This window comes from Loxodonta africana, chromosome 1 (genome assembly GCF_030014295.1).
Source record: "Loxodonta africana isolate mLoxAfr1 chromosome 1, mLoxAfr1.hap2, whole genome shotgun sequence".
Classification (NCBI taxonomy): Eukaryota; Metazoa; Chordata; class Mammalia; order Proboscidea; family Elephantidae; genus Loxodonta; species Loxodonta africana.
Window position 1 is genome coordinate 31,290,612 of NC_087342.1, and position 24,403 is coordinate 31,315,014.

At 42.4% G+C, this 24,403-nt stretch overlaps 1 protein-coding gene across 3 annotated transcripts in view; it reads right to left on the bottom strand.

Moving 5' to 3' along the window:
• The window catches only part of KLHL24 (kelch like family member 24), a 39,232-nt gene extending 21,458 nt beyond the window's left edge, over positions 1-17,774 (bottom strand). The window contains exons 1-4 of one of the 3 annotated variants that reach the window (XM_064279481.1): positions 17,649-17,756; positions 15,483-15,617; positions 11,715-11,775; positions 7,141-8,121 (exon numbers count right to left, since the gene is read on the bottom strand). In XM_064279481.1, the coding sequence (XP_064135551.1) occupies positions 7,141-8,060 (920 nt within the window). In that variant the 5' untranslated portion in view covers positions 8,061-8,121; positions 11,715-11,775; positions 15,483-15,617; positions 17,649-17,756. Of the gene's footprint in view, positions 1-7,140; positions 8,122-11,714; positions 11,776-15,482; positions 15,636-17,648 lie in introns of all 3 variants that reach the window. The other 2 variants (XM_064279472.1, XM_003412880.4) reach the window with 2 other exon arrangements.
• Between the last annotated feature and the right edge of the window lie 6,629 nt (positions 17,775-24,403).

Sequence of the window (24,403 nt, forward strand, 5' to 3'; positions counted from 1 at the left end):
TGTAATGCAAAATCAGGAATATCAAAACCAAACTACCAAGCAATCAGGAGTTTTAAAAGTCTAATATTTAGGCTGCAGTGAGAAATACAGAAATCAGTATTTGGGGTATAAAGCAGAGGAGAGAAAAGGAAATTAGGTGTACTGAAGGTCAAAATCAGATTGTTATAAACAACAGTCACCAGGGTCAGGGACAGTTAGAGTGTGCACCATATAATACAGATTCATGACCTGGGGCAATGTTGGGGCAGAGAAGCCAGTCACCAGCACAGAAGTTACTGTCCCCCAGATGAAAAGGGCTTGAAGTCTAGCACTTAGCATACAGCGATGACACTTAGAGGTACTCAAGTATTTATCAGAAACCTAAGCCCTGTCAAAGTTGGTTGCCATAGGAGTCTCTATGGTGTTCAAAAGTATTCCTCATTCAAAACACATATATAAGCGTAATATGAAATTTTTTCCCTTTTCAAATGCTTTCTACACTAACATTAAACTTTCAACTTAGGAACAAGTTTCCAAACTCTGTTGGGGGCTTCAGGGAGGGCTGAAGGAAGAGAGGAGGAAATTACAAGTGCTAGGGGTGCTGACATACTTGGGTAGTTCTACTCTGTTCTACTGTGTCGTTATGAGTCGGAATCAACTCGACGGCAACAAGTAAGGTGACTGAATAAAAGAAGGGTATTTAGTGCAGTTCTTTTTAGTATCACTTTTGCAGAATGTCTCTTTTAAATACTAATATTCAAAAGGTAGTAAAGAGAGAGGCTGTATGTACATCGCTAGGAGCATGAACTTGGAGTTGTGACACCTACTGTTGAATCCTGGCTCTGCCATTTACTCAACTATGTGACCTTAGGCAAGTTACTTCTCTGAGTCTTAGTTTGCTCATCTGTAAAGGGTGGTTCTGAACAGTCAGTGAGTTAATACACACAGAAGTACAGAGAACAATCCCTAGCACATAGGTGTTTGCTATTATTATTATGGGATGGAAGTTGGGAAGATAATATATATATGATACATATAAAGTACAGTTCTTAAATTACAATAATTACAAAATAAGCCATGGAAGAAAAACTAGTATGTTGAAACAGATGCACCGTTTACTATTAAAAAATTATGCTTAAAATAAACCGTTTGATGTCAAACATTTCTGTCTCTTAAGCCACATTTCCTATTATATAAAAACAAAGGCATACATTTAAAATGCATCCTGATTACTTTTTTCTTGAGGCCAGCAATCACTTTTAATGAGGATTTTTGCGTCAAATATTAGGTTTTATATTTTTTCATATGGTATTTCCAATCCTTAAGAAAATCTTACAAGGTAGGTGATACTACACTTATTTTACAGACTCTCATCCAGGCCTGTCTACTTCTGAGCCAGTACTTTTAACACATCATGATGCTTGAACTCAGTGTTTACTAAAAATAGTATTATATATCCATACAGATATTTACAGTTATATAATATATATTAATAAAAAGTAACCACTGTTCTTAAACTTCACCCCTTCTGTGACTGGCCTCTACTGTGTCTTCCACGTACTCAGGGTTTACAACTGGCAGTCCAGACACTATTAATGCTTTCATGCTTTCAGATCCGCCTTTATTCTCTTTCTGGGACACTGCCACACCCCTACCCTTTCCTCTCTCTTTCTCCCTCTCTCTATATGCGCAGTCCCATATAATATCTGTTTCATATATTCTCTCTCTCTCTATAACTATATCTATCTCTTGAGAGGATAAATCTATCTATCAAGAGGGATAAAGCATATATACAGCATGTGTCTTGGGGGCTTCTTTGTCATTTAAAATACATATAAGTATACAGAATACCTAGTGTGGGTTGAGCTCAGGAGAATACCTGGCACGGGATAAACTTTCACGAAATATTTGCTGTGTCAGGAGTATAACCTAGCTGTACAGTGGAAGGATCAGACTACCATCAACCTAATCTAGACTTAAATCTTTGCATCACTAATGGTGGACAACCAAAAACGGTGTGTCTCTCAATGTGATGCAGTATGATATACACATCACCTAGGACGAATTCTGGGCACAAATACTTAAGGAGTACCCATCAAACTCGAGCTTTTGGAGCCAACTTCCAGTTCCCAAGAAACACAGTGAAATTCCTTACGATACTATAAGGAAACAAACACACTAATCCAGAAGGTGGAACTTGCCTATCAGCAAGTCAGAATCACGAAAAAGGAACTGTTTTGGAATAAAGGAGACGTAATGAAAACAACCAGGTGCAATGTGTGGCCCTGGATCGGATCCAGGTTCATTGGAGAACAGTTTGGAAAAGATGGGGGAAATCTGAACACAGGTTGGATATCAGGTAGTATGAAAGAATTATTATCACTGACTTTAGGCATGATGATGTTATCTTACATATGCATACACAAGTAAAAAAAATACATATATAAATTATGAAAAATAGTTGCTGAATGAATGAATTAAAGAGGAAAAACTCTGGCTGGAGATATAGATTTGATAGTCAATAGCACACATGGTAATTAAAACCATGAGAATAGATGAGCTCGCCTAAGAAAGTACATAAGACAAGACAAAGATGAGAACCAAGCAGATTATCAAGATTTTAAAGACTAGATACAGGAGCAAGAAGCATCAAGATGAAAAGGAGTCGTTGGGGAGAAGCAGAAGCACCAAGAAGAGAACGGTAATCCAGAAGCCAATGGAGGAGAGAGTTTCACAAGGGATGAAGCAATTAACAATGTCAAATCTTAAGGAGATCAAACTGGTTAAAGACCAAAAGAGGCTACTAAGAGACAAACAGGAAGTCAGTGATGACCTGATTGGGAGTCTTTTCAGTAGAGTGACCAGACCAGAAGTCACCAGAAGTGCAGTTGAAGAAGGGACACATCACTCTTCTTTCAGAGAAGTCTAGAGTTTCTTGGAAAGAGGAGAACTGGTACAATTAATACACGTTGTTCAGATAATGAAATTCAGTGCTTAACATGCAGTGACAGGCAAGCTAGAAAGAGACTTATAAGAGACAGAAGGTGATGGCAGAGTTGTGTAACAAAGGACTCCTCTTCACATCCCTTATGGTGTGCCTACATACAAGAAATACCTGCCATTATATTTTACAAAAATTAGCAAATTCGATGTAAGTACAGTTTGGTTTTTTTCTACTTGTTTCCGAAAGAAAGGTGATGCTGCCATTTTATATGTAGATGTATTTGATTGTATGAAATGAATTTGTTCTCCTAAAATTTGGAGGTAAAATAAATTTTTGTAAATCAAATCAGTAAGTGAACCAGGACAATTATCTATTTTAAGGAGTGATGGGGAACCCTTATGCTGCAACCTGATTTCACTAAGGTCACATCTCCATAAAAAAAGAACTAACAGTAAGTTTTACTGACTTGCTTTGATTTTCCAACATATATATCCCTTGATTCCCATTCTAATCGTATGAGATACAGAGGGTGGGTATTATTAATCCTACTTGACCCCAGACCATTTTCTCTGCTATAAGAGGACTCTGTTTGGAAAAATGAGTGGTTTTTCCCCTGGAGGGAAAAAGTTTTGGAAGAGCTAATAATCACAAAATCCCAAAGCTGTTTAACTTTCTTAATTAATGCACTCAGAAATCTTGGTCTCCCACATTCTTAAGCTCAGCCCAAGTCTCTTAACAGTTATTAAAAAAATAACAAAGAAAGATCATCATTATATTTATAGAATAAAATTGTATTTTCCACCCTTGGTTAAAAGACTAGAGGAGTAAAATGTTTTCTATTTCTTTCTTACGGAACAGTTACTTTTAACTAAAGTCAGCTGATATTGAAGAAAAAAAAGGTACTCTACCCCCAATATAAAATACATTAATTTTTTGTAATAACAATTATTCAATAATATATCTGATTTATGAAAAACTTCAGATAGTCAACTACTGGGAGTTTCTTATACTGTACTACATAAATAATAATAGCTAATAACTATTAAGCACTTTCTATGTGTCAAGCATTATGTTGAGTATGTAAAGATTCCTGACTGCATTTAATAATTTCAGTGGCAAAACCCTGTTAAGTAGGCACTATTTATATTTATCATTCTGATTTTACACAAGGAAATACATTAAATCTTGCTATATCTAAGCTAGTGCAGATTTTTAAAAAGCCCTCTCACAATATGCTGAATTTTAATCCACGTTCCTGAACAATGATATTCAAAATCATAGTAAACTAAAACGTGCTATGCTATAGTAAACTTACAGGAAAAGTGGAAAGAGATGATACAGGAAAATAAAGTTAGCTTTGTCAGAAAATTATTAAAAAGATTCTTTACTGTAAAGTTTTCCCAATAGCCATTTCATCTTATTCACAGAATGTTTAATATTATTTCTTCCATTATTAATATATGGAAATTATTTTTTCCATAGTTTATGAGTTAAAATTGACAAGTGTCTATCATGGATTGAATTGTGTCCCCCCAAAATGTGTGTGTCAACTTGGCTAGGCCATGATTCCCAGTATTGTGTGACTGTTCACCATTTTGTCATCTGACGTGATTTTCCTGTGTGTTGTAAATCCTACCTCCATGATGTTGACGAGGTGGGATTAGCGGCAGTTATGTTAATGAGGCAAGACTCAACCTACAAGATTGGACTGTGTCTTGAGCAAATCTCTTTTGAGATATAAAAGAGAGAAAAAAGCAGAGAGACGTGGTGACCTCATGCCACCGAGAAAAATAAGAGCCAGGAGAAGAGTGAGTCCTTTGGACCTGGGGTCCCTGAGCTGAGAAGCTCCTTGGCTGGGAAAGATTGATTTCAAGGGCCTTCCTCCAGAGCTGACAGAGGGAAAGTCTTCCCTTGGACTTGATGCCCCAAATTAGACTTCTAACCTACTAGACCATGACAGAATAAATTTGTTTGTTGAAGCCATCCACTTGTGGTATTTCTGTTATAGGAGCACTAGATACCTAAGACAGAATCTGGTACTGGGAGTGAGATGCTGGTCTGTAACACACCTAAAATGTGCAAGCGGTTTTGTAATGGAATGGATAGAGGACTTAGAAGGAAATGAGAGCTGTTACGATGGAGATGATGCAGATGACAAGAAGCAGTAGCAAAGGACCGGCAGCAGCAAAACCAGGTGACCAGCATGAGATAGTGCTAGAACTGACCCACAGAGTGAGAGAGCTGAGTGCATTCTGCCTGAAGTTTACTGGCAGGGTGGGGTGCCTCCAGGCACTTATAGATGGGGCTACAGAGCTCTGGAACACTTGCCCCAGGAGGGCAGATGCAGGCGGAGCAGTCCGAGAGGCCAAGAGGCCAAGGAACCAGGAAGCAGAAGTGGAAGGACAAGCAACACAAGAAGCTGAGCTGCCTCAGTCTCAAAGGGTATGGCCGGCCATGACCTCTGGTGTCTCAATGGGTGGAGGCATGGCCTCTGGAGTTTCTAAGGGTGGAGTCGCCACTCAGATGGACTAGGAAAACGGTGCACCTAAAGCTGAGGGAGCAGAGTTCCCCTTCCAGTGGGCCTGGAAGGCAGAGCTGAAGCCCAGGGTCAGGGGCCTCCACTTAGAATCCGGGGAGTGTGGCCAATACCTAGAGTCTGGAGGGCAGGGCCATTGTGTAAATGGTCTCAGAGAACAGAGGATTATTTTCAAAGCCTTGGGGGCTAATATAATGTGTTCTGCTGACTTGTTTGGTGCCTGTTACCCCTTCTTTCCCTCCAATTTCTTCTATTCGTAAAGGAAATGTCTTGCTTGTGCCTGTTCCAACACTGTACTTTGGAAGCAGATAACTTGTATTCTAGATTTCACAGATGAGGAAGAATTTTTGGATTTTGGACTTGGAATTGATTTGAGACTTTTGGTACGATATGATGGGGTGAATGTGCTTTACATGTGGCAAGGACATGAATTTTTGGACAGCCAAAGGGTGGGTTATCATGGATTGAATTGTGTCCCCCCAGAATATGTATATAAACTTGGCTAGGCCACGATTCCCAGTATTAGCATTGTGTGGCTGTCCATTATTTTGTCATCTGATGTGATTTTCCTGTGTGATGTAAATCCTATCTCCATGATGTTGATGAGGTGGGATTAGCGGCAGTTACGTTAATGAGGCAAGACTCAATCTACAAGATTATATTGTGTCTTGAGCAAATCTCTTTTGAGATATAAAAGACAAAAGCAAGCAGAGAGACATAGGGACCTCATACCACCAGGAAAAACAAGAGCCAGGAGAATAGCATGTCCTTTGGACCTAGAGTCACTGCGCTGAGAAACTTCTCAACCAGGGAAGACTGATGATAAGGACCTTCCTCCAGAGCCAACAGAGAAAGCCTTCCCTTGGAGCTGATGCCATGAATTGGATTTCTAGCCTACTAGACTGTGAGAGAATAGACTTCTGTTTGTTGAAGCCATCCACTGTGGTATTTCTGTTATAGCAGCATTAGATAGCTAAGACAATGTCTTACTGAAGAAATCCACTGTAAGAAGGTATCAGATATAGTACCATATTTAATTGCATTCCCACCCCCAAATATAAATTTTCTAAATTCTCTGTAATGATGATATAATTCTTACAACTAGAAGAAAAGATTTAAAAACTGAGACTGACGTTGAACATAGTAACCATGGCAATGAAAAAAGATTCAAGGCCTGGGTTTTGTACTTGAGAATTAACTGAATCTTTAACAACTTACTTCACCTTACATGCTTTCTGCTTTCGATAAAAGTCAGTCTGGGAATGTTCGAATCACTTTTCACAAGTAGAGGCAGTTCAAGAGAGCCTACCAAAGTCTTCAGGCACACTGTGTCCAAAAGACCCCTTGGAAAGAAAAGCAGAATGTTTTGGGACTCTACAAAGGTTAAGAAAAAATTAGTAGAAATATCACGGGACATGGGTAATAGTCAAGACCCTTTGCAACCCCCTCTGATAGCTCAGAACAACAATAACAAAAAATGCTATTATTGAATGAACCTAGTTTTCACGGGGAAAGACAGTCTTATGATTTACATAATCCAAAACAATTCTTAAATTATATAAAGGTGCATGTAGACTACACATATAAATGACTACACTCAGTTTACATTCAGGAGACTTAAAAATATTTTAAAAACAAAAACTTTTCTTAACTGTAGTGAATCAGTAAACAGTTTTCTCACCTGCGTGGTCTAGTCCTTGGGGACATCATTTCATTCCCAAGTATGTGATACCGTCTTGCTTCATGTAACAACTGGTAACACTCAGGAGAATTCTGGATCAACTGGTCCACCTCAACGGTTTGAACAAAGTAGTTGGGATGCAACAGAGGGAGTCTCACATGTGTCAGGAGCTCATGTAACAGTGGTCTTCTCAGATCAACAGCACGGTATACCCAACGCATGACGGCCTCAAAAACCATCTCCTCTTTACCGATAACAAGTTCATCGCTACAGATATAATCGATAAGTTCGTCTTTGCCAAGCTCAAGAAATTCTTCATGCTGGGATACATCTTCAAAAGTCTGTAAAGCAAAATTCTTGCATTTTGTGAAGAGTGTTTTGAGTGAATGGGTATCAGCAAAACGCTGGATTCCTAAGCAATTACAAGGATCAAGTTGCTCCTCCAAGAACTTGGCGCAAGCATCACGGAGAACACTGATCTGAAAGAGGCTTGATGTTTCAAAGAGATACTGTACGTTCTCTGTAGTGATCTTCACCTTTCCAGTATAAACATACTGCAAAAAACACTCCATAGCTTCAGCTAAAATCCCATTGATCTCAACCAACATTTCTCGGCTTTCCCTGTGGTCGTTACAAAACATAGCTCTGAAGTAGCTACTACAGGCTGAGAGAACGGCTCGATGGCAAGGGAATTCTTTTCCTTCCACACAAATGATAACATCTGTGAACAAGCGGCTATCTCGGAATTCATTGAATATTTGGAGTATGTTTTCAGCATGGGATGATCCTGAAGAGAAGTCAAAAAACTCACGACCTGTCAGAGATTTGGGGTCCATTTCAAAAACTTTACGCTTGGTTGCTGGGGAGTCACGCACCCCAAGATCCTCTCTGTTTAGTCTGCGTCCCAATATTAGTACCATTGTTACATCAGTTGACTATATAATTGTTGAGAAATGACTGTTAAGGATCTTCTTTACGTTGCTAAATGTAAAAATAAAAGAACACATTTCAAAATATAAAAAATTCAGTATTCCAATTAAATAATGTCATTTTGATATAGACATAACAAATCACATGATTAATACACCCATGTAAATTTTTTTTTATGTAGTATATTGAGCACTATCTCATTTTAATCAAAATTGAAAAATAAAAATCTTGCACAATTACAACATTAGGGGTAATTTGCGATACTACTCCTTAGGTTCTCAGCTGAAAGGCTACTACCTACTTTGTGAATTACTAGTAATGGTCCTTCTCCCCATTTCCACAGCTGAGTTTCATACCATTGACTGGTGTCAGGTCAGAATGGTCTAAGACACAGAATGTGACTACATCCAGGAGCCTTATATAAATGGCTATTATCTTAATATAGTGTCGCCAGAGAGAAATTACCCTATGTTTTTTTTTTTTTTTATCAGTAGCTTTTAAACGTATGAATATCGTTCAACCACCAAATCCCTTTCTAGCAGTCTATCCTAAAGAAATCATCAGAAATACATGGAAACATTTATCTACAGAGCTGTTCAATGCAGTACGAATAGAAAATACTTAGCCTAAATGTCCTATAATAAGGGATGAAACCACAGTGCATCTTCAGGATACAACAGTGTGCAAAGCTATGAAGACTAATGGTATGCGAAGTACTAACCAAATATTAAGTAAAAAAGCAGATCACAAAACATACGCTAAGAAAACAGAAAATTTTACATACCAGTGCATCAAGAACAGAAAAAAAAGGAGGTACATAAGCCAAAATATTAAGTGATACATTTGTTCCCTTCTGTTCTTCTCTATTCTTCCCCAAAATTTCCACTATAATTATATAGTACTTTGTGTTTAGATTTTTTAAATGCATGCTATCTATTCCTTGTTCCCTCACTAATAAGAAATGCCCCCAAACCTGCCTCAGAACTGACTATAAATAAGTAACTAGCAGACTGAGGCACTGGGCTATGGCTGTCAATTCTACCTTCAATTTTAAGGAGGCTCTTCTACCCTCTTTCTGTATCTCTGTAAACTGACACATGATCCAAAATGTACTTACAACTGGCTAAAGAGCACTCAGAGTAACCCTCAACTATCCCACGCCCTCAAAATCTCATATACGAGACCTTCAAAAGGTCTCAACCTCTCTCTGAAACCTTTCAATAGTCAGACGTCCAAGTCTAACTATGGCAGCAAGAAGAAGGAAGCCCAAGGACAGCAGAGAGAACGCAGAAATGAGAGGCTGTCCTACTCTCAAATTCACAAAATCGAAACCTGAGTGTTAATAATATTAATTTAAGATTGTATTTTGTATATCTTTTTACATCTTAAATTATACCCCATTTTCTAAGTCCTTAAGTAACACAAAAGGGAAAAAAAATGTAACAAAATCAAGAAGCAGCTCATTCTATTATATATCCTCTGCTCCATATTATTGTTTATTCACATCTGTGTCCTCCTTTCTCAAATACCCCCCAAAAACTGAACCTATGGCCGTCGAGTCGATTCCAACTCATAGCGACCCTGTAAGACAGGGCTTTCAAGGCTATAAATCTTTACGGAAATGACTGCCACATTTTTCTCCCATGGAGTGGCTGGCAAGTTCCAACCACCAGCCTTTTGGTTAGCAGCTGAGCACTTTAGCCACTGCACCACCAAGGCTCCTTTTCAAACACCCCAATGACCCAAACATCCTAATTCTCATACTCTAACTAGAGAGTTGGAAGTATATTATTAATTTTAACACCTGAATAAATAAAAATATGTCTGAGTTTGAAACATTTTACCATTAGTTTTAAAAACTACTATCACTAAGAAAAGGGGGGTAGTTCTTCCCATCTTTTTTTAAAGATTTTTCTGATTACATAGAGAGTTCACGTTTGCTTCCTTGCAGGCCTTCTAACTTCTTGGATTATGGCTGGACGTGCATGTGCGTGCGTCTGTGTGCACACGCGTACACATACACAGGTTAAAATTTAAAAATCCACTTGTGATGCACATAATTGCTTTCAAATTCCAAGCTCCCACACATAAGCAGTAGCATCTGTATGAAGTATGTTTTTAATTTGAAGTTCTCTCTCTAACAGTTCTATACACAGAAACTCTCTTAACAAGCTAGATCACTACTGGGCCTGGGTGTCAACTTTTTATTGTTGCTGAAACCACAAAAAGTTCAAAGCATGCGATATCAGTGATCAAGGAAAAAAGGAATATGTCAATTATAACAAACAACTTGTGGGATATACAGTTCATATTTTAATCTTAAAGCTTTACTAACGAAAATTATGGTTAAATTAGCCATAAATCAGATTCCCAAATCAAGAGCTTATTCTTCAAGTCGGCTTGTCTATAATTCAAATTCTTACTGCGTTTCAGGTTCTAAAAATTCACATAAATTATTGTGACTCTGACTAGTGATGTAATTACTGGCGTTAACAACAACAAAATTCTTGAGGCTTCTACCTCCGTAAATTTCCGGTTTCTCACACAATATTTAAATGCAAATGTGTTTGGAACACAAAACAAAGTAACATATTGCAGAAACCAAGAATTTCCCTTTCAGCTAAAATGGACAAGTAGGAAAATATACATGAAAGGACATTTGCTTTGTGTCCAATAAGCTTACTATACCAAGTATTTATTAGATAAATTTGGGGTTAGCATATCGTGTGAGTTATTAATTGATTTCCCATTTTTACAAATAAAGTATTTTATTTTAATCAGTAATGGTTAAAAATGTAAACAAAAGCTTATAAGATCAAGACATCATAACCAACAGTTAGGTGAATTTATATTCAAACAACACATAAGATTACAGAGTTAAATTTTTCTAAAAAATTTGCAACTATCAAAGCATAATTATTTTCATCAGGAGAAAGGAAGCAACTAAGTACTCATCTCTAGATAAAGCAAATAGGAGAATATTCATTCCAAAGAAATATAACGACTGAATATCTAGATAAGTTGTTGGAAGCAAGTATGATTAGACTGTCACGTCAATGACTGATTGCCAAATTCACAAGATTTGGCTTGAAAAGTGAGTATCGCCTTCTTTCTCTCCCTCATTTCTTCAGAAGCTTTATTCTTGGAGCTATACTCTCACTTGAAAAGAATGACCTTTCTTAATGGAAATAATCTGCCAGTTAAGAGTACTCTAGCATTTATTTCCAACTGCAGAACTTATAGATGTTGTTGGCCTAGTTTCTAACTGCTAGGTAGATTTAAAACTACATGTTTTTGGTCTACATACCAAAAACATGACTGATGATAACCTATTCTGATGTCTCCAGTGCCTAACCCAGAGAATTTGCTCAATAAATAATGGATAATGAGACATTTCAATTAAGAAAAAAAGACTGGAGAAAAATGCAGAGAAGGGATTGATGATGTCAGGCAGAAGCAGAAAGAAGAGAATAAACACTTATTTGGTTACTGAAATGACTGTGACATTGCCTTCCTTCACGGTCTTTAAGGATAAAACTTGTTTCTTGTTACTCTGATTGGCTTAAGTGACCTCAGCTTTAAAGGGAAATGGTTAAGTTCTCTCATAGCAATGTTCAGATAGTCTGTAAATATAAATATAGTACCTTGTTAGCATTTGCTTGCTCAAAGCCCCAGTCCAAATATTTTTTCTTATAATTTCCACACCTAAAATAAATGGAGAACAGCAACATATACATCAGATAGTAATCAGTTCATGTACAATGGACACCATTTTTAAACATACTGAAAATGGTTTTTTAGGATGTTCCAGCTTCTGACTAGAAGGTCGCTTTTGCATATAAAATTGTTACTGAATAACACTTCCTTAAAGTAAATGAATAATTTTATGTACAAATTCAGTTCCTTATTTATAAGTTCCCTTGGCAATTTTCTCCTGCATTAAGATTTCTTGAAAGATGAGTAAACAAATATCCATGGCAACAGCAAGCTGACAGTGGCAATGAAATGAGAAGGTACATACCCTGTGATAATTCTGCACTGGCTATTTTAAGAGTGTCTAGTAACTGATGTTTCATCTATGTTCGAGGCCATTAAATAATTCTAAGAGTTGGTCTATCAATATTACCAAAAGCGAGCCGTTTAGTCACCATGGAATCAATCTGAGGAAGTCTCAAGCATTCTGGGTAGCTTAAGAGAATATCCATTAAAAAAAATTCTTAGTTATTCAGATTATCTTTTTAGAATCTCCAAGCTATCAAGTAATTATTTTTTACCTTTTAATATGTAAATGCATATTTCTTCTGCTTTGTTGAACTTTATAGACTTAATGCCTGTAGAAACCAACTAATTCAGCACAATTACTTTCTTTTTTTTTTTTGGTAGAAGAGGAGGAATGCTTAAAATACCAGAGCCTTGAACTGTGCACAGAATAGCAATCATAGTTAAACACAAGTGGTTCTGGTTTCTGGCCCAGGTATCTGTAAGTAGAACTTGTAAATTCTTAACAACTTCAGGCAAATTCAAAGTGGATCCCCCAAACCCAACATAAACTGTCGACTGATTTTTCTCTATCTGTACACAGACACGCATCTCCATACCCAGACTGTGCTATGATTGTGAGGTGAACGTCATCTTTCACGCTTCCTTACTTTCACAAGTCTACCTTGTGTATTGGTCTAATTAGGAGATTGTTAATCTTGGTTAAGGGATTCTTCCCAATGGACAGGAAGACCATGAGCCAGTGAAGGGATTCGTGTCAATTCAAGAAGCATTTATGGAGAGCCTATTCTTTGCCTGTCCCAGGTGGTACAAATGCTTAACTTGTGTGGTTGGCTGCTAATCGAACAGTTAGCAGTTCTAGTCCACCCAGAAGTGCCTCAGAAGAAAGGCCTGGTAATCTACTACTGGAAAAGCAAGCCATTGAAAATCTTATGGAGCACAATTCTACTCTGACACACATGGTGTCGCCATGAGTCAGAATCAATGACAACTGTTTTTATTCTGTGCCTGGTACTGTGGTCACGAATATTGGATTCCGATTCAATTTTAGACTCTGTGTGGCATGGTTGGCTATGATTAGAATCAAATAAAAACTCCAAGATTGTACTAAAATAAATTCAAATTCTCAGCGTTTTTTTTTTTTTTAAATAATAAAGATTTATGGGCAAATTGGAATAGATTCTTATGATGATCTGGTCTAGAATATACTTCAAGGAGTAGAGAGCAAGGCAATTCACTTTGGCATTTTTTGCAGAGTTTTTAGGTTAATATTTATCAACCAAATAGGTTTGGGCAAGGAACAGAGACCAGGGTACAAAGACTGAAGGAGATGTACAATATAAGAATTGATCTGCGGCATCACCATACTGCTATCAAGCTTACTTTTTCTTTAGGACGCAGGAGTCCAATACAAAGAGATTACCACACAATACAACCCGATCCAAAATTCGATTCAGTCCAAAAGATGGATCAATGAGGGGCTTCTAAAGATGAAAGCAAAGAAAGCCAACAACATTCTGACTAGCGTGCTCTCTACACCTCATGACTAGCATATAGAGAGCCGCCATATGCTACCCTCTACATTGCTCTGTTTTCTCAAATTTAACCTTGAGTGGAGACCACCACACCAGAAAACAAGAAAGACTAACCAATAGTTTGTCACTCTGCCTACATTCCTCACCCAACAGCTATAATTTTTTAGCATGAAACATTTTAAAGACTATAAAAATTGATGTTTTTAAAAGGATTCGGCTTTACTCAATGGTTTCTGAGTTATTTCTGTAAATAATTTGTATCACATCTAAGGTTAAGTTACCAATGGACTGGTAACCAAAAGGTCAGCAGTTAGAATCCACCAGTCTCTCCTTGGAAACCCTATGGGGCAGTTCTACTCTGCCCTATAGGGTCTTTTTGAGTTGGAATTGACTCAATGGCAACGGGTAAGGTAAATAAAAATCACTGCCTTAAAGCACTTTTGGAAACCTTAGTGTCACAGTGGATTAAGAGCTATAGCTGCTAACCAAAAGGCTGGCAGTTCAAATCCACCAGGTGCTCCTTGGAAACCCTGTGGGGCAGTTCTACTCCGTACTATAGGGTCGCTATGAGTTGGAATCGACTCGATGACTATCGGTTTGGGTTTTTTTGGGTTTGAAAGTGCTTTTATACACAGAGGAGTCATCTAGAATACTGACTCTCAAATTTGTTGAAGTCCCAGAGAACCAGTATTCTAGATGACTTTTCTGTATATGAAAGTACTTTAAGGCAATGATTTTTACTTACCTTAGAAATGACACAAATTATTTACAGAAAAACTTTTAAAAATCATTGGTAAAGCCTAATTCCTTTTAAAACATTAATTTTTGTAGTCTTTAACATACGTCAAATGCTGAAAAATTATAGCCACTGGGTGATGAATGGAAACCCTGGTGGCGTAGTGGTTAAGAGCTATGGCTTCTAACTAAGAGGTCGACAGTTCAATTCCAGCAGGTGCGCCTTGGAAACCCTGTGGTGCGGCAGTTCTACTCTGTCCTACAGGGTCACTATGAGTCACGATCGGGTTTGGTTTTGGGTGATGAATTTAGGCACAGTGACAAACCCTTCAAATAAAACTAGTTTGGCTTTTACATTCTTAAGAGAACAAAGAATAGGAGTTTCAAGATGTTAACAGGTGTCAAGTGACCAGCATGCTTAGTTGTTTCAGTCACAACAGAAATAGAATCATACAAAATGCTTTTGTCATATGCCTACTTTTGAGGATGTTTTACATTTTTCATTATACAATCCACACCTAAGTATTTATTGAAAGAGGATGTCCCAAATTTCTAGGTAAAAGAAAAATATATACAAAAATAACTGCAGCCACTTATCTGATAGTGTTTATTTTTCACAGGCTTGACCTTTAGGCTTTAAGGAAATGGCAGAAAAATAAAGAAGTTAAAAAAAAAGTTTATTGAAAAAGCATTAAGGTTTTAACAACTTGGACAAAAGCCAGGAAAGTTTTAAATTAAAGCTTATAGTCAATCTTAACTCAGAATATTATTTCTTCTTCCTGTTTAGACATTAAGTCTCAGCCTTTGCTGTTGTTGGAAAAGCAGACCTTTATTCAGTGATGGCTTTATTTTTAGAAAGGTTAAAGGTTTGCATTTTTTACTTGTCATTAGATACCCTGAGTGATAAGACAGTTCATGATCACAGGAGCTGCTCATTCTGACTGCTAACACATCCAGAAACGGTGTAGCCGCCCTCACTTGAATTTCAAAAATATATTAAGAATGAATAACCAATGAGAACTGTTTATATTCAGTACCTGCTTCACCCGGCGGGACCAATCTTCCGCATACAAAAACGTATTAAGTCTTGGGTGAATTCCTATATATTTACAGGAGAAGAAAATCTGATAAAATTCAACTCACCAAACCCACTGTCTAGCGACCCATGTAGAACAGAGTAGAGCTGTCCCATATGGTTTCCAAGGAGCGGCTGGTGGATTCAAACTGCTGACCTTTTGGTTAGCAGCCGAGCTCTTAACCATTGCACCACAAGGGTCCCTGATAAAACCAAGTACCCTATTAACAGGATATCAAGAGATTAGGAAAATCGTGTCTTCAGCGCACTATGGCTAGAACGACTGCAGATTTTATTAGTCATCTTAATTTACAATTTTAAAACATCACATTTGTAATTCGCTCCTCAAAAATTTCAAATTACCAATAATTTTTTAAATTATCACACAGAAGTGTGAGTTACAATACCCAAAACTAGGAAAACGGAATTCATCTAAGCCGGGGCATATGAGAATCTTGTAACTCTTACGGGGGCATTCTCAAACTATCTTCAAAAATAACATTCTAACTTTAAATCTTTATCGACAACAGGCAGATTTTAAATCTATTTTACGTACTTAATGAAAGCCAAAGGAGCCCTGGAGGCACAGTGGTTAAGCACTCGGCTGCTAACCGAAATGCCCCCGAACCCACCAGCCGCTGAGTGCTCCCTGGGAGAAAGATGTAGCAATTGGCGTCTGTAAGATTACAGCCCTGGAAACCCTACGGGGCGTTCTGCTCTGTCCTACAGGGTAGCTACGAGCCGGAATCCACTCCACTGCAACACGTTGGTTTCCTGGTAATGAAAATCAACCCCTGGTGGACCTACCAGTCCACAGCTGTAGACACTAAGACCTGATTTTAACAAACGCTGCTCAAGGGGCAAGCGTTTAGTCCTGAACACCCACTAGAATTAACAGTTAAAATTCCCTGCCTCAGGGCTGACTGTGAGGCACTTTAAATTGTGGCGTTACAGTCCACCGTTAACCACCTAACCCTTGTTTACAGAAGGGGCAAGAACGAAGGGGCACGGGGAATCAGGTCCTCCTTCCCACCCGCCCGGCAGGAGGAGGCACCAGTTAAAGAGGGCTAACGGTTCGGACTTGGAGGGCGGCCCAGTGCCGCGTCCCTGCGTGCCCAGAACTGCCTACAGCCTCCGCCAGAAGCCGCGGCGGCCACCCAGGCGCCCTGAGCCGGCCGCGGCTCCCCGCACCCAGCGCCTCCTGGGCCACTGCTGCACAAGCCAGGAGCGCGCCCCCGCAGACCGGCTACATTTGGGCCGCAGCTGCTCCAGCCGGGAGCGCGCCCCCGCGCGTCCTCCAGATCACCTTCATGGGGGCGGGGAAGAGCCGCCAGGGGCAGATCCACCTAGCGACACGACGTCTACCAATAAAAACGCGGAACTCGCCCCGTCGTCCCGCCCACGAGCCGCAAAGGCACCCAATCCCAGCTGCGCTAACATTCCAGAACTTGGAGGCGGGGCCGTTAAGAGCTAAATTAAGAAACCGAGTCCCGGAGTGGCTGGGAGAAGGTAACGTTAGGCGGGACTCTGCCGGCTGCACGCCCGCCGCCTGGCCCTCCCCAGTTCCCGGGGGACGGTCGCTCCACGGCCCGTTTCCCGGCGCGGGCTCCGTCGCGCTCGGCGATAAACAAAGGCTCGCGGAGGGCGGGGGTAACGGTCAGGTGACGGCGCCGGGCGCATTTCGCAATCGCTGCAATGGGGCTTCTCTGGCGCGTAGTCCCGGGGACCCCACCTGGGCCCGGTCAGTCCTCCCCGCAGGGCCAACGGCCGCCCCCACCAAACCTCCGCCTCCAGCGCTTCCTTAAAGAAACAAAACAAAACAAACAAACACTCCCGCTTCAAGCCCATCAGCGACAAGCAGGAGCCGAGGGATAACAGACGCCCCGGGCTCCGAGGCTGCGGGGGGACCCCGACCTGCCACCCCCAGCCCCGGCGGCCCTCCCTCGAGGCTCGGAGCGCTAGTGCCAGGAGCCGGGGTGCCCTCCCTGCAGGACGGTCGCCCCCGAGCCGGGGCTGGTCACCACAGCTGAGCCCGGAAGCCCCCACACAGGGGCCTGCAGCACCAGCCGCAAGCTCTCTCAGAGCCCTGGTCTTGCTCCGAGAGGCCGGCATCCGCTGGCTTCCCTCCCGCCGACATCCCGGTGGTCCCCTCGACCGTCCCTCCGTCCCCGGGTTCCCCAGTCTGGGCGGTTCCACGCTTTTCGGCCGGTCCCGGAGCTGTCATCCCCGGGTACCTCTCGGGAAAGGGTGGAAGTAGCCGGTGGCGGTGGCCCCCGCAGTCCCTCAGCGACCAGCGGCGCAGCGCACCCTCCAGCGCCGGCTTCTCCTCCAGCGCCGGCGTCTCCTCCCGCCACCCGTCTCTGCCGCTGCTCACAACAAAGGAAGCACGTGACCGTCCGGGCCAAAACAGTGCGCGTCACGGACCCCCGGCCAATCCTGGTGGGTGCCCCCGTCCCGGGGCACGCTGGGACATGTAGTTCTCACGCCCCGGGGCACACAGGGAGTTGTAGTTCCCATTTTCCGGGCCCCTGCCCGGACCGCCTGGAATTCCCGCTGTAGAGTGGGTGTTGGGTGTGAAGCGTGACGAGACTGAATCCAAGGCCTGCTGATTCGGAAACCCTGTGCTTTAGGGAGAGACAGGATAAGGAAATGCATCTTGCCTTAGGAGCCTAGTGAGAATTTCTGAAAAAAAAAAAAAAAAATCTGAGGCGTGTGTTTATTGCCCTCAAAGCCCTAGGCAAGGCCCAAGGTAAAAAGCACGTTATCAAGAGCCCACAGAACCTTAGAGCTCCAGGAGGCTTAGAGATCTTTTCGTTTGGCCATTTGATAAACAGTCGGCAAAACTGAAGGCCTGGCGGCTGGAAGAACTAGACTTTCGTTCCAGTAAATCTGTTAATGTCAATTGTATCAAATCCTAGGTTACCTTTTCATTTTAAAGCTACGTGCGAATTAGGATAAAGTTGCAAGTCCCCATTTTTCAAAACAGATAAGATTCTCCCAAAGGATATTATAGTTATTTTGTAATTTTTTAAAATTTATAATTATCAATATAAATGAAAGCCATTGTCCAGTTGATACGACCCTATGTAGTGAGGGAAACTAGCCTTTGGTAGATTCCTAGAGTCAAAGTGGTGTGAAATGCAAAATAAATTCTGGCCAGTATCAATTTGTTTGGTGATTATAGTTTTAGTTTTTTGTTCCTTGTGGCTCCCTGGGTGGCACCATTTGTGTTCAACTACTAACCTAAAGGTTGGCGATTTGAACCTGTCCAGTGGCAATCTGTTTCTGTAAAGATTACAGCCGAGAAAACCCTATCGAGCAGTTCTATTCCCCAACACATGGGGTCGCCGTGAGTCAGACTCTATGGCAGTGGTTTTTGGTTTATGCATTACTTGAAGTTAGTCTTTGCTCAGCATTTCTGTCATTTACACGTCCCAAGAGTTCTCCATTTTTCCAAGGATCCTGGGTACTGGTATGGTTGAATAGACCCAAAGTCATTTTTTCATGCCGAGGTTGGTCATGAAGCTTGTTTCCCTTCAGGTATTTGCAGCAGTGTTACTTGTTATCCAAAGAGCCTGTGGCTTTAAAAACATATATTAAAAAAAAAATTACCGAAGCATCAATTTTTTTTTTGTTAAAAATTTCAAACAAGACAGAAATAAATGTGACTGCCTCCCTGCCTCCTCAGGGGGCAATTGCTGCGTGGGTCCACCTGGTCACCTCTTAGTGACGCCTTTACTTCTGAGCACTCAGGACTTGTTGATTAGCCCTCTTTGAGTTCAATTTTTCCTTGACAGCGCTTTCCTTAAGACAGAGTGTTTGGACTTGGTCGTTCCAATTTTGAATAGCCCCTGCTAACCTGGATGTTGTCACACTTCAGCTTGACCTTCACCTATTGACCTTTATGCATGTATTCCTCCCATATGGTATAGCCCAGAAGGTTCTAAGTCCTCCTGTCTGTGTGTCAAGGGAGTGGGAATTTAGAGGTCAAGGGAAGATCTTGACCTAATATCTCAGTGCTCTTTGTACATTTTAAAAAACATGTTGCCGTAGAGTCGAGCCCAACTCATAGCGACACTATAGCACAGAGTAGAACTGCCGCATAAGGTTTCCAAGGCTGTAATCTTTACAGGAGCAGACTGCCACATCTTTCTCCTGTAGAGCAGCTGGTGGGTCTGAACCACTATACCTTTAGGTTAGCAGCTGAGCGCTTAACCACTGTACCACTGGGGCTCCTTAAAATGAAGAGTTATTGTTAGGTGCCATCGACTCAGGTTCCAGCTCATAGTGACCCTACATACAAAAGAATGAAACACTGCCTGGTCCTGTGCCATCCTCACAATCGTTATGCTTGAGCCCATTGATGCAGCCACTGTGTCAGTCCATGCAGTTGAGGGTCTTTGGTTAAATGGAAGGGAAAGGAACTCCAAGGAGGGACAATGGTTTAAACAACCCACGGCCATCGAGTTGAATTCCACCTCATAGCGATGCTATAGGACAGAGCAGAACTGCCCCATAGGGTTTCCAAGAAGCAGAGGGTAGATTTGAACTGCTGACCTTTTTGGTTAGCAGCCGATTGTTTAACCACTGTGCCACCAGGCTCCTAGTACATTTATACTGGGCGACTTAGGTGATGCAAGAGACAGAATAAGAGTATGCCAGGGGCTCGGTGCAGCCTGCACCAGGTTGCCTGCCGTGTGCCTCTGTTACTTGTACTTTGCAGATAGTGGCTCAGGGAGAGGAAGTGCCCCGCGAATGTGCTCAGGTACAGAACACTAAGTGAGAGCAGGCAACTAGGCACCCAGCGGGTCCTCATTGTCTCTTCATAAAGTCATGACTTCCTGGCAGGTTGTTCTTCATGCACTCTGGGGTCTACCTCTGGAGTCCGAACACCAGGCTCAGCGAACCACACACAGTTGCCCAAAGGATTCTTGCTTTCTTTCTCTAGGCCAATTTCCATCCATATCCTGTTTCCTTTTCCTCTTCTTCCCCTTCCTTCCCTTCACCCCATTCACCAGGCTAGCTCCTGCTTTTCCTTCCAAGAGTCAGCTTGTGGAGGGAAGCCCTCTTCCTCCCCTCCCCATTTCCCTTGGGCTAGGTGTCTCCCCTCTGCCCCCCACAGCAACCTGTCCACACTTCTTTCCCAGTGACTATCACACTGATTGTCCATGTTTCTTCCATGCCTTTCCCAACTGAGTGTACTCTGAGATCCCTGAGGCCAGGGATCATGCCTTGGTCATATTTGTATTATAGGGCAACTAGTAGGTGCTCAGTAAACATCCATTAACTGATGGAGTGATCTCTGTTTCTTGAGGTTAACGGGAACTGAGAGGAAAAACAAGCACCACTTCCCCCCAGGCTTATGTGCAGGATGGGGCCTTTAGACTGGGGCGGGAGGGATGGTGGTGCTGGCGGGAAGCAGGATGATTGGTCACAATGTTGAGAGAAGCAGGGAGAGGGAGGATCTGGGGGCAGGCCACTCAGACACAGGCAGCCCTGGCACATAGGCAGAGGACTCCTCAGGCAGCCAGTACGTGGCGGCTGCAGCATTGGTGGAGGCCCTGGGAGCTCTGCCTACCCCACCATCGGTGAGCATGGCGGAGTAGCAGCCTTTTCCTCAGCCGAGGCTGGAACAGGAGCAGAGCTCCCAAATTATGAGGGAATCTGCTAGAACTGAGTGAAGTTGACCATAATGTGATGCATTTTGTGCAGTATGTCCAATCCAGGTCAGCTTGGTCACTTGAGGGAGACTGACACTTGGGTTGGGCGGGGAGATAGAGGGCCTTCAGACCTATTTCTTTTCTTTTAGGGATGCAGTATATTATGCCAGAGAGTGCAAATAGTTAATGCACTCATCTGCAAACAGAAAGCTTGGAGGTTCATGTCTACCCAGAGGCACCTCAGAAGAAAAGCCTAATGAGCTTCTGAAAATTCTGCCATGGAAAACCTAATGGAGTACAGTTGTAGTTGCTGTGAGTCAGAATCCACTTAGTGGCAACTGGTTTTATATTGTGCTGTATTCTGCCTAAGGAGCCCTGGTGGTGCAGTGGTTACAGTGTTCGGCTGCTAACTGGAAGGTTGGTGGTTCGAATCCACCAGCCGTTCCCACGGGAGGAAGACGTGGCAATCTGCGTCTGTAAAGATTGATAGCCTTCCCCTATGCTCCTCTGTCTCAGTACCAGCTCCTCCTCATTTCCTACCAGACACGCACTCTCTGGGCCTGTCTCCACCCACATCTTGGGTTTCTTCCGTTTCCATGCTCTCTGCCACCTTCTTCCCAGCCACAACCCCCCATCTCTTGTTCTCTGACTTGCATTTTCACACTCATCACCCTTCAGACAAGAGGCTTCCACTTTTCAGAAAACAGGGCGTGAGATTATCCCTGCCCCCCACCCACGTTTTCCTCCATAGACATATTTAACATCTCAGCGAGTCTGTTACGCAATAACCCTTCAGAGTGTTGAGTGAAGGAGATGTAAACACAATACACTATTTGCTGCAGCCCCTGAGCCTCTGCAGCCTTGAAGCCCACCTGCACCCTCACTTCTCTGCTGAGGTTGGACATGACTCGTCTCCAAAGCCCATTTTGGATGCAGAGGGCTGGCTCTCCCTGGCTATTTAGATACCAGAAAAGATTTGAGTTACCCTTCTGGGGTCCCACTAGGCCAAGTCAAATATAGCAGCATTAGGTTTCAACAGCGGGAGAAATATGTGGCAGTCTGCCCCCATAAAGATTACAGCCTTGGAAACCCTGTGGGGCAGCTCTACCCTGTCCTATAGGGGTCACCATGAGTCGAAATCGACTCCACCACAACTGGTTTGTTTTTTGGTTTTGTCTTGAGTAGGAACCCTGGTGGTACAGTGGTTAAGCACTCAGGTGCTAACCGAAAAGTTAGTGGTTTGAACCCACCAGCTACTCCAAAGGAGAAAGACGTTGCAATCTGCTTCGGTGAAGATTGAAAAACCAAACAACCTTACCCACTGTGTCGATTTCTACTCATGCAACCCTATAGCACATAGTAGAACTGCCCAATAGCATTTCCAAGGAGCATTTAGTGGATTTGAACTGCCAACCTTTTGGTTAGCAGCCATAGCTCTTAACCACTACACTACCAGAGTTTCCTTGGTAAAGACTACAGCCTTGGAAACCCTATGGGGCAGTTCTACTCTGTCCTATAGGGTCGCTATGAGTCTGAATCAACTCAACAGCACACAACAACAGGTTTCAACAAAGAAAGACATAGCTGGAAAAATTTCCGCTGTGAGATCTGGGGAAAGAGGCAAGTCTTCTGCCACCTGGAAGCTGAGCTCCTTCCCTCCCCGCACTGAGCTTTCCCTCATGGGTGAAGCCTGCCACAAGGTGTCCTTCCTTACCACAACTGAAGCAGCAGATGGCCTTTCCACCTCTTGAAGGAGGCGGGGGGGGGGGGGTGGTCCTTGGTTTGTTCCTGAAACTGTCCTCCACAGGTTGAAGTTCATGTGGCGCCAGGCGGTTGCTGTCTTGGTAGCCTCAGGATCCTGTTTGTGACCAATCTTGCCACAGGTGTAAACAAGGGTGACTGGTCATTGCCATGAGCCCTGGGTGGGGAGCTCATCTCCTGGGCTCTGGCTTCAGGGGGCTGAGGCAGACCTGAATCCTTCCTGCATGGTCACCAGCCCCAGCTCCACTCTTTGTTCTTCTGCCCAGAGGATGTCTGATTTCACCTCTCTTCTTCCTTAATTACTTCCCCGAGAGTAAGAATTCAGGTGGCCTCTGGTTTCAGAAAAAGCCTGATTTTTTGGATAAGTTTTGTTATAAAGTACCCCTGTCCTGACTGCTCAGGCAGTTCTGATGCTCCCAGGGGTACCCAAGCACCTTGCTCCATGGCTTGGTGCAAAACCCTCTTGCGTATGAATGTGTAGAGAGTGGCATGTGGACATAAGCTCAAGTCAGTCCTAGAAATGACCATATTCCTGTTCTCTGCACTGCTCAGCAGTCTGTCCTACAGATGGCTGTGAGTCCATATAGAATTCCTGATGCTGGCCCCAGCTGACTTTGACTTCATCTCCAGTTTATTATCTCCAAGGCTTGCCGCCCCATGACATTTAGGAGGCAAGTCCTAACCACAACTTGATCTTCCTTTGCTGTTCCTGGCACCACTCTCCTTCCACACGCCTGTAGTTTCTCAGCATTGATCTTGCCCACCTGTGTTCGCCTTGAGTGCTTGATGGGCAGCCCTCCCAGGAATCCTTTAGCAGGTGTTATGGATTGAATTGTGTTCCCCCAAAATGTGTGTCAACTTGGCGAGGCCACGATTCCCAGTATTGTGTGGTTGTCCTCCGTTTTGTGATCTGATGTAATTATGTTTGTAAATCCTAACCTCTGTGATGTTAATGAAGCAGGGTTACAGGCAGGTATGTTAATGAGGGCAGGACACAATCTATAGGATTAGGTTGTATCTTGAGTCAATCTCTTTGGAGATATTTCTTTTGCGTAGAGAGGAGAAGGACCTCATTACCACCAAGCAAGAAGAGCCAGGAGCAGAGCACATCCTTTGGACTCAGGGTCCCTGTGCTGAGAAGCTCCTAGACCAGGAGAAGACTGATGACAAGGACCTTCTCCCAGAGCTGACAGAGAGAGAAAGCCTTCCCCGGGAGCTTGTTCCCTGAATTCAGACTTCTAGCCTAAACTATGAGGAATAAATTTCTGTTAAAGCCATCCACATGTAGTATTTCTGTTATAGCACCACTAGATAGATAAGACAACAAATGTGAAGGGGATGGGGCTGGACCTGCCCAAGAATATTTGCAGCAGATCTCCTCTCCTGTGCAGTTATGTAATGATGTAATTTGGCAGTTATGTAATGATGTAGTCATCCTCCATTTTCACGTAATGGTAATTTTGCATAACAACTTGGTCTTTGAAACCTAACCATGTTGATAAGTGAGGAGAGGCTGTGTAAGTTAAACACTTTGACAGTCATGTCTTCTGTCTCCCTGTAAAAACTTA